This window comes from Gossypium arboreum, chromosome 7 (genome assembly GCF_025698485.1).
Source record: "Gossypium arboreum isolate Shixiya-1 chromosome 7, ASM2569848v2, whole genome shotgun sequence".
Lineage (NCBI taxonomy): Eukaryota > Viridiplantae > Streptophyta > Magnoliopsida > Malvales > Malvaceae > Gossypium > Gossypium arboreum.
The window spans coordinates 77900905-77912291 of NC_069076.1; the positions used below are offsets into that span (position 1 = coordinate 77900905).

General features: G+C 28.6%; 1 protein-coding gene across 1 annotated transcript; it reads left to right on the forward strand.

Annotated features, from left to right (window-relative positions):
- The first annotated feature begins 6120 nt into the window (after positions 1-6120).
- On the forward strand, positions 6121-11013 carry LOC108467332 (uncharacterized). The gene is made up of 8 exons (XM_017767963.2): positions 6121-6540; positions 6627-6694; positions 7027-7093; positions 7198-7352; positions 7488-7558; positions 8796-8864; positions 9386-9486; positions 10387-11013. The coding sequence occupies exons 1-8, from the start codon at positions 6277-6279 to the stop codon at positions 10681-10683; spliced, it is 1092 nt and encodes a 363-aa protein (XP_017623452.1). The 5' UTR covers positions 6121-6276; the 3' UTR covers positions 10684-11013.
- Positions 11014-11387: the final 374 nt, after the last annotated feature.

An 11387-nucleotide genomic window follows, 5' to 3' on the forward strand; every position in this document is an offset into this window, starting at 1 on the left:
ATTATATTATGGAAGGCTACGTGAAAGTATCATTGTCTCTTACACACTTTGTGAATGCCCCATATCGTTAAATGTTTCCTTTTACTTCCCAGTATCCCTTCAAACATATGAATTTGCATTTTTTTCGTTGTTGCAAAGGATAAATATGAGACCTGCTTTCTTTTCATTTTTAAAAAGTTTGGATATCGCTTCATACTCACAATCCAGTCACCGGTCTTTTTTCCTCCTTTAATTTTATTGTTTCTGTTCGGGCCGACTGTAGACAACAGATTTGGTCTACAAAGAAATTTTCAATTACGGGCCCAACAGTATTGGACTCACTTGTCAGCTTTTTAATGGACCCTGCATTACTAATGTTTCATTAGCGGCACGGACCACAAAGAAATATTACTACGAGAGAAAAATACATGATTTTCAACATCTCAATTTTATCATTTTAATTAGAGTCTTTTTTATTTTTAATATTAATCTTTTATAAATATATTTGTCACATCTTTTCTTTTATCAATGTTGCGAGTGTGTCATAATCTAATACTGTATCGAAGTGTTTGATTTAGTTGATGTCACGAGTTAATTGAAAATTAACTCATTTGAAAAATGACTAAAATCTCATTCTTTCTTTTAACAAAGTAACAAGTATCACGATGTATGTTTTTTTTTTATATATGAAAGCAATTAAAAAATCAATTTAACCCATATAATTAAAAAGAAAAAGAAAAATACATTTAATGGGATTTAAATAAGTTTATATCTTACCATTTTAACTAAAGCAATCTTTTATAAATATTAATATTTAAAATCACAAGTGTTAAACATTATATTACTTATTGAATTTTTAATTCATATAATAAATAAAATTAACATATTGCAAAATAATAAACATATAAATTATTTAATAATTTAAATATTGTAATAAAAAATTCAAATCATAAGTAAAATAATAAAAATTTTAATGTACTCTTCTTCACTCTTTGCTTTTTGTTTTTTTTCATAATACTTCATAATTAATGTAAATCTTAAGAATGGTTGTATATATGATATATCATACAATTTTTTTTCCTTTTTTATTTAAGGGTGATTATTTTGTTTACTATCAATCTGATATCAAGTGTCTTTTCTAATCATTTAATTACTATTTTATTACACCTTAAAAGGATTTGTGGAATTCTTTTACTCCACTAATTGTATATAGGATTATAATCATATAAATAACTTAAATTGGTACTTAAATTGGTAGTCTTTTAACAAAATTTAGATTTCTTATTTACAAGTGTGATAAACTTTATTATCAAAATAAATATTTTTTTATTTAATACTTAAAACTTAAAAGCCATTTAGTGGAAGTTTTAAACAAAATTAGATTTCTTATTTATCTTTTAATGAAATACAAATATTTAAAATAGAAAAATTAGTAATATAAAAAATGATATCAGATAATTTAGTTTATTCATAAGTTTATTTCAAACTTATGATTTTATATATACTAGTTTTAGAGCCATATTTGTGATATGTATTTAAATTTTATAATTTATTAAAAAATACATTTATATTTTATTTAATTAAAGCAATAAAATATTATAAAATAATAACTAATAAGCAGAATTAAAATGTATTAATTAGGGTGTTTTTAAATTTTATTTTAAAAGAATATATAAATTTTTATAATTTTGAATTTTTATATTTTAAAATTTTAACTTTTAAATTTTCAAAAATAATATTAAATTGACAAATGCTAAAATATTAAGGGTGAAATTTATTTATATTTATTATATTAGGTCACGTCAAGATATCTGTTAATTGATTAAACACAATTTAACGATAGAGTAATTAAAATATAAAATTAATGAAAATGAAAATGACTAAATTAATAAAAAAATTTAAAATAAGAATATGCTAAAATTTGGGTGAGTAATTTAATTTTTTTAATTGATAATGTAATTATTGTGTTTTGAGGTAATAATTCTATTACATAATCGTTAAAATCCAAGGAGGCAATAGGCGAATGACACATTAACCAGACAAGAGACAGTAAGGCAAAATGTGGGGCCACATCCACGTAGTTGACTGTCTAATCCAAAGCCACCAACCACCAATACATCCCACAATTTTGGTCAATACAACAAGGTGGCTGCATTTGTGGTGCAATACGTACATCATATAATTAACCAATCACCATCTTACAAATACATAAACAATAAATAAATATTATTGAAAAACAAATATACACGATGTGTAGTAACTATTTTACTAGTAAAAATAATTAAAAATTAATTAAGTATTTAATCCAAACAACGAATTTTTAAATTATGAATTGTAGTCGATCAAATCTTTAAAATTATTTTTCTCTAAAAGTACTTGATAAACTGTTAAATATTGATGAGGCAATTGGCGTGAAAAAATGAAGATATAATAGTCTGACATGGAAAATGTGATGTGGGGTTTAATTGAATTTTAATTATTTTCTTAGGAATTCTTTCAATATTTAAATATATTTTTAAAAATTATTGTTTTATAAACTTATAAAATATTAAATATTATTAAATTATTAAATAGGGTAAACAACTAAAATAGTCACTTTTGTTTACTTGAGTTACATTTTAGTCACTTATGTTTAAAATGTTACATTTTAGTCACTTACGTTATCATGTTGTAACATTTTAGTCATTAAGCCATTAATTGCTATTAACGTGTAATGGTAAGTTGACATGACATATTAAATCATTATTTCAAAAAAAAATTTAGTTTAATTTATCGATTCCCTTTTTTTCGTTTTGAACAATTTAATTTGTTTCTTTTATATTTTTTAACTTTCCTTTTTACTTTTTATTTTTATTCTCTTTTGCTTATTTCTCTATTTTCCCCTTCTTCATTTCTTTTAACATAGTTTTTTCTATATTTTCCATTTATTAAAACTAGTCCCCGGCCTATCCTTTTTTTTTAACAATTTAATTTTTTCAAGTGAGGCAAATTTGTGGACTAGTATTAACAAATAGAAAGCATAGAAAACTACGTTAAAAGAAATCAAGAAGGAAGGGAAATAGATGGAGAAGTAGAAGATAATGAAAAATAAATGGGAAAAAAAAAAGGAAAGTTAAAAGAATATAAAAGAAAAAAATTAAATTGCTCAAAATGAAAAAAATATAGGAACCAATTGTAGAATTTAACCTAAAATTTTCATTTGAAATGATGATTTAATATGCCATGTTAGCTACCGTTACACATTAATGATAATTAACGATTTAGTGATTAAAATATTATAATATGATAATGTAAGTGACAAAACATAACATTTCAAACATAGGTGACTAAAATATAACCTGAGGTAACAAAAATGACTATTTTGGTAGTTTACCCTATTAAATATTATGAAAGTTTTAGAAAACAAAATAACATACTCAATTTTAGAAAGGAAAATTATAAAAATATATATAAAATTACTCTTCTTCTTTTTTCTAACACCTTGTCTATATCATATATTAGCTCATCCTTACCAATTTCACTCGCATCATACTTTGTTAATTACCATCAATCACTTTAAGCCACCAAACACTAAAATCATCGTCACTCAAACTCCTTACTCAATCCCCACACAAGTTCGATCATAATCACACTCCAATCTCTCCATTTTCTTTTTACCAAAACCAAATGCTCCAAACTTGCAAAATAACAAAAAAGTTTATAATTTTATAATTTTATAACTTTTAAATATTTTTAATGATGTTTTTATTATCAATTTTAATACTTTTAGAAGTTTTTTATTTATCATTTTATATAGTTTTGTAACTTCTTAATAATTTATTTTAGTATTCTCATTATTTTATATATTTTATAATATTTTAATTTTTTTTTAAAATTAGGCCTAAATGTTAAAATAACTCTTTATAAAATTATTAAAATCAATTAAGTCCTCCATGTCATCATTTTTTAAAGCCGGCTTGCTATGTTATCATTTCTTACATCAACTACCACGTCAATATGTTATTTTAACATTTAATGGTTTGTTAAGAATTTTGATCAAAAATGAATTTAAGGGTTCAATTGAGAACATTTCATAATTCAAAAGGCTCACTTGTTTCGATAAAAAAGTTAATTATTTTAAATTATTTTATGAGTACTTATTCAACATTTTAGCTTATTTTTAAAAGTAAGAGGTTATAATTATTTCAGTTGACATTGTTGCTAATCTGGCAATTTTGAGGTTAAAAATACTTAACCACTAATATCCTTTAATTTAACGGTTTCAAAGGATGATGAGTACGTAATTTATAAATTGCATAAAAAAATAAAATATGTAAATAAATTTAATCTTATTCTTTAGTTGACATTTTAAAATGAAATTATCAACTAAGATATTTAGTATATTTATTTTCTTTTATTTTTGTACATTTTAAAGAAATTTAGCCAACAGTTTACAATTATAATAAAAATCTATTTGCAATTCAAGCAAAGTTAAATACATAGGATTTTAGGAGAATAGGTTGAGATGAAGTAATTATGAATTTTGAATATAAACTATAAAATAGAAAAGAAAAATAAATAAATTCGGTCGTGTGTAAAAATTATAATACTATTGTAATATCCTAATTTTATAAATTTTAAAAATCTCAATGTGATGAGTAAATAACAAATAAAATATAGCCCAACTTGTAATTTATTAGTCTAGTGTTCAACTTTCTTAAGAATAGTTTGAGTTTGGATCATAGTTGTACAAGTATTTTAAAACGTAATAATTTAAGACAAGTGTAGTTTAATTTAAAAATTATAATAACATTATTACTCTTAATTTTTAAAATATATAATATAATATTATAATGATGTTGTTTATAATTTTAAAATTTTATCAATTAGATTGGTGTCACTTAACTCGTAGAATAAAATTTGGTTAGGTAGATTATAACAATATAAATCACGGTAGTCGACATTAGTAGTACCAACCAAGATGTGTCATTTCAATTTTAAATCAATACCAAGTAGTTTAAACATTCTCATGGTTAAAGTTTCATTGTGTTTCAAACGTTTTGATCAATATTAATGATGAGTTAGTACAAAATTTTGATTTTAAACTAATTTTTTATCTAAGTTATTTTATAATTATATTAAAAATAAGATATAATAATTTAATTAAGTTATCGAAATTAGTTAATAATTTTAAAAATATATAATTAAAATATATTTACATGTATATAATATAAATAATACACCAATACGCATCCATACCAATATATATTAATACCAAAGCAAAAATATTAGATCCAATTATATTAATATTAAATTAAAAATATTAAATCCACGTACCAATATATATAGACCAACGAGTGTTAAATGTAATGATAAAACATATTGTTCTCAAAGTTAGGATAAGAGGGATAGACCACTGTTTTCAAAATCAAATTAGACCCGTTGAGGTATTGGTCCGAAATAAGAGATTGAATTGATTAACCCACGAACTAATTAAACCGGTCAAATTGAAAACTAGTGATTTGATTGTTTTGACCATTTGTTTGATTTTAAAAATTTTAGAGTAGACACAAATTTCAAAAAGTTTAGTTTTCATCAACCAAAAAATGAGCATGGAATATAATTAATAAAAAGACCTCTCAAATCTCTCTCAGATTTGATACTGAATAAATTGGTCCTTCTCAAGAAATCAAAGTAATTTAATTATTGTCAATTTTGAAAACAAGCAACTAAGAACAATTAGTCACAAGGTTAATATTTTTCATCAATTTTACATAAATTTGATTGGATAATAACAAATTTAGCTCTCATAATTTACCCATTTTATCAATTTGGTCATAATTTAACAAATTTAGCCCACAATATATTTGTAAATGTGTAAATGTTAAGGCTAAATTTGTTTATTTTTAATCAAGACCAATTTAACAAAATATGTAAATATCAAGGGCTAAATTTGTTATTAAACCAATCAAAATTATTCACAACATTAAACTCAAATTGCTTTGAGAGGGATTAATTTGCTCAAGTTGGAAATTGAGAGGGAGTGGAGAGATTTTTTTACCAAGAAAATTTATACATTAGAAAAACATGATTAAAAGTAGTAGTAAATATATTTAAAAGGGGGAAAAAAGAAGGAAATTGGAAATTGGAATAATAAATTTGACGGAACAACTTTCTTTATAATTTTGTTATAATAAAAGGTGAAGTGCGAATTTGATTAGTAAGTCGGCTAGTGAATGTGGACCGAAGCGAGCTTGTAAACCAAGCAACAACAACTCAGACACTTGCTCCCTTAACGAAATTTCCTGCTCAACGACCATGCTTCGATTCAGCCTGCTAACCTTGTTGGTACTATTGGGATCCGGCCTAACCCTACGAGTCACCTCGCACGAGGAATCTGGAGAGTGGAGTTGCGAGTCAAACTCGGAGATCCAAGTCCTGGCGGACTTCGCCCCTGGAGTCATCACCCTCGATGGTCACGCCGATGACTGGAAAGACATTGATGGGTTCGACTTCTCTCTCCTCCCTGCTCTTGACCCACACGAGGATCATGAGTACAAAGATGGGAAAATGACGGTCAAGGTATTGCTATTGCTTGGATTTCAAAACAAATGAACAACATTTGACCATGAGTTTTGATGCAAACGCTTTTGTGGGGATTGTCTTAGGCTGTACACGATGGAAATGATGTCTTCTTCTTGTTGCAAGTCGATGGGGACTATGCATACACCAAAGGGTAAGCTTCTTTATTATTAGAACTAGATTTGCTTTCTTTTTGGACGGGTTAGCCATTATGATTCGAACCCCTGAATATGTTGGTCTTTTGATACTGTTTAAGATGTCCAATAAAGTTGGATAGCTGGTGCCTCACGCGAATAATTAGAAAAGGAAGTTTATTAAATTATCATCTTTCCTTTATGCATCAAGATATGTGGTTTTAGTTTTAATTTTATTTCCTCTCTGTTGTGTAAATTGAATAGCGAGCATTTTTAGCTGAATCTGTAGCCACGCGCTGACTTTTCTATGTTAAATCCTTATGGCTAACCAGTTTTTCACTCTTCAATGCAGGGACAACTCGAAATGTCCATCTGTAGCTCTCATGTTTCAAATTGGTGACGATGCTACGTATCATAATGTAAGTTTTTATATCTTCTGCTATTTTTATCTTACTTTATTATTCTTTGTTAGTTTCTCCTTTGTTGCAAGAATGAAAGTTGAGAAAGTTTACTGTGGTTCAAGATGGGTGGCTGTAAAGAACCAAGGGACTCTTGTACTAACAAGACTTGCAAAGGTCATGAAGTTGACATTATGCACTTTTCTATTGGAAATGCTATACCTGGAAGGCTTTACGGTGGCAACCCCATAGATAACAAAGATGGAAATGGAGGTGACAGGTAATGTAGTACAACATAGTTTGGAGTAGTACAATGAATCCTTAGCCGTCACAATAGTAAAGTGAAACAATGTACTTTTCTGGCAAAATGTTCTGGAACTTAGTATTTTATGATAATACTTTTAGTTGCCAACAGGTTTGGTCATTTGGTTGATGTGTATGCTTGGAACCCGCACTGTAGATACCTTGATGGAATGGGACCTTCTGGTAAATTATAAGATCCTCTAATCTTATTGGCCTGCTTTTTAGTATTATATTTGATTTTTTGAGATGAAAATGATGGGACTTCCTTTGAGCACAGCAAAATAAAGTGGGATGAGGCACTAAAGAAAGTGACTACAAGGGTCATCAAGTTGTCATAGAATGAGAGCAACTCCCAAAAGTCAAAAAATTATCTTTTATGAGACATTAGATTGCTTTTTTAATGGATATGGCACTCACTAGAAGGAACTTTTTGAAGATCTTGAAGCATTAATAACTTATTTAATGACATTAAATCATCAAGATGGCAATCAACAATTATTTTTAATCTGATTGACTATGCTTGTCTATTATCTTAATGCATTCTGATAGCAATCATCTTGCCGTTATACTGCTTTAAGTGTTGAAATACTTTTTTATCGTTCTCTGTACTTTTCTTTGTTGCCTTCAACTTCTCCTTTAAGTACCTTCAACTAGGATCAAGTTACTCATTCCAATTGTTGCTTGTTTTTCCTATCTTGTGTTATTTTGAGAAGGAAAAGAATTATGGGGATAGGATAATCTAGTTGTTTTATCATTGTTTTAAGTTTCTTCCAATTTCCAACTCATAACTTCGTAGAACAAATTATGCCCCTTTTTATCTTACCTAAGATATTATTTTAATCTTTTCGTATCACCGTGTCCACGCATTTCTGGCTTGTCAGATTCTCAATTCAATGACTTTTGGTAGTAGACTGAAAATTCCTACTGTTAGATTATATTTCTTTTTCGAACCATTGCATACGAATATAAGAGTTCTTTTATCTTCTTTATACATGAATCTCATGATCCACTCTAGCTAGAAGGAGATGGTTTGTCTTGACTTTGAAAACTTGTGATCCCTTATGCAAACTATGCTGGTTTACGAGTCTAAATGCTGCATTTCTAAGCCTGCAATAGTTCCCTGCTTCCTGCCGAACTCTATATTAGTTTTCTATTCTAGGGGTATGCTTTACAAGAAAGCTAGTGGATTCTTATTGGTGCTTTTAATTATTGATTGGCTTTGAGATAGGTACTAGACAAACGAAAAATTAGTAACTTATATTTCTCTTGTGGCTTTATTTAGTATCTTTAACTGATGATGGCTTCCGGCTCTGTTTGTCCTTTCTTCACCCCTGCCCCCTTTAAAAGCTATTGGTTTTTAATATAGTTTTTATTTCCTCATTTTTTTAAATTAATAAGATTTATCCTTCTTCACTGTTAGGAAATGATTCTAGTGCACAAAATGACTGGAAAGGGGCATGGTGGCACAGTAGCTTCACAGTTCATTCAGGTAATTGAAGTATTGTGATTATATAGTAATGGAGTTGAAGATCTTGGTTTTACATCTCTGATATCATAAGTTCAAAAATCAGCTCAGATGCGTTGACTTACTTTTGCTGGGTGATATATATTAGAAAGTTAGCATATCCGGTACAAAAATGGAATGGTTAGGTAGGCTGATATGCATTTCTACAAGCCAGTGGTCCATATGCATGTTTCAATGTCCTCAAACCTTCTGGGTTGTGATTGCTCCTTTTGCATGTTTTTAGGCATTAGATAGGAAAATTTCCATGCATCAAGTTGAGCATTATATTCTGCAACAAAATAACAAATGAACTTGGTTTATTGTATTTTCTAAATGTAGAGGATGATTTTATTCTCAACTGTGTTTTTGTTAGCATAGTCACTATTGGTCAATTAGTTTCCTTTTTTTTTGGTTGTGTATGCTTAATCAATATTGTGCTCTAGTGTCTTAGGGAGTCGGTGTGAATACATCTTTCTAATTCTCAATGGTAAACTTACTTTTAACAGGTTTTGTGGAGGATGACAGCCCTTTTTCCACGGGAGGTCAGAAGGGAACGTATTATTTCGAATTTTCTAGGCCTTTAAGAACCATGGATCGTCTTCAACAGGTTTGACAATAATCTTCTGCCGTTAGGCTTTTAACTACTTGCATTAAATGTTAACAAATGTAAGCCCCATTTTTTGTGTTTATGGCTAAATTATTTTAATCATGTACATTATGATGTATTTTTGTTGTTTCTGTTGCTTGTCAAACAAACTTGATCATGGATCATGGATTCAAAATTGTTTGGCCTTACTATAGGCTGATTTAACATGGATTATTGGAGCCCCTTCTCCCATTGACCTTGCCAGAGAATCTAAGATCCACTTTTTTTGAAAAATGTTTCCATATTTTCTAATTTTCTTTTTGGGCATATACTGGAATGGACCCTGGGCTGCTTAAGGGTTAGCTGTCTCCCATCTCATAATCCACCTCCCCCAACCCCCCCCGGATATTTTTGATATTGGAACTACTAAATGGCTTATTGATAAGTTTTTATGGTTTAGGATTTAAGATCTTCTTCTAAGTAGAATTCACTCAGATCATATTAGTGTAACTGCTTCTAGTTAATTTTTTATATGTGAATTTAAGACTATTTTTTGCTTTACTTAAGAGGCAAAGCAAATAAACATGTAAACCCACTGCAAGGAAACCTCGGCTCTCTCATTTAATCGCATAATACTGTAAGCTCCTTGTATAAGATGACCTCATGACCCCATGCACCCAACATGGACTTTTGCTTTCAGCTGAGTTTATCTGTTTTTTTCTCAAAAAAGAAAACAGTATGCTCACTTTACTCCTATTCTATGCTACCTTCCTCAACAGAAGGCCGGTGTTTAAAATAAAAATAAAATATATTAGAATTCTGATGTCAAAACATAAATGGTAATGCTTTGGTTCATTTCTGTTAAAGCTATTTACCTTGTCATAACAGCCAGACATGAGTAACTTCTATATTGCATTGCAGGATGTTCAGTTCACAATAGGTGGATCAAGCAAGATGTCGGTTGCACTCTGGTATCCGGTTGACGGGAATCCATGGAGTGGATCTGGACACTATACTATTAACTGCGATTGGGTGTCGTTTGATATTGCTTCAGGTGGTTCTAAGCTAACCAAGTCTTCGAAATCAAGCAGCTCCTGGGATGCTGCATCTGCCTTTTCTCTTTTATTCTCAGTAGCAGCTCTTTGTGTGGCTATTTTTGTGGCGTATCAGGTTTCAAGACCAAAGAATATCCCATTCACACCAATGGAAAATCTTTAGACTACAGATGTTAAAGTCTGCCATTGTACAATTAATCGAGTTCGAGTTTAAGCTTGAGCTTCTCATACATGTTAGAGATTGTACTATTATTGCTTGTGTTTGTACTGCCTTAGCTTGATTTTGTACTTTGAATGAATTCCTTCCCACTTAATTACTATTCTTTTAATTAAAAAAATCTTAGTTTTAGTTTATGTGTCTGCTTTTGATGAAGCTTGTCTCTTAGTTGATGAGTGGTCTCCTCCATGTCCTTGAGCACATCACATGTTTGACGGCTTTCTGTAAATATTATAAGGAGTAGCAGAGCATTAACTACCAATATTCTTATGGAAAGTCCTAACTTTTAACTTTCTTAGGTAAAATCACTTAAATTTAATGGTCCTTGAAAATTACATTGTTGCTAATAACTGATTGAAGAAGGAAGTTTTTAATATAATGTGTTGTAACCATATTATATAAGAAACATTCTTAACGTTTCAATGGAGTGCAATTTTTGAAAATCAAAATTTCAGGCTGCAACATCAATATGCATAAGAAAGTATTAGTTAAAATTCAAGAAAGAATTTTCATAAACGCTTTATTAAAATTATGGTATATCCTGAAAACAATTATGTTATAAATTTATTAAGAATGTCAATTCAGAGTGAATATTATAAAATCTTCGGTTCAAACTCACTCATATAGATAAAATTTTCTAGATTTTATAT

What these genes read in the sequence shown, in the direction of transcription:
- LOC108467332 (XM_017767963.2), top strand. Translation starts at nt 6,277, where the DNA reads ATGCTTCGATTCAGCCTGCTAACCTTGTTGGTACTATTGGGATCCGGC. An exon ending in ACGATGCTACGTATCATAAT is followed by an intron (nt 7,094 to 7,197) that starts GTAAGTTTTTAT and finishes CTGTGGTTCAAG; the next exon opens with ATGGGTGGCTGTAAAGAACC. An exon ending in CCATGGATCGTCTTCAACAG is followed by an intron (nt 9,487 to 10,386) that starts GTTTGACAATAA and finishes ATTGCATTGCAG; the next exon opens with GATGTTCAGTTCACAATAGG.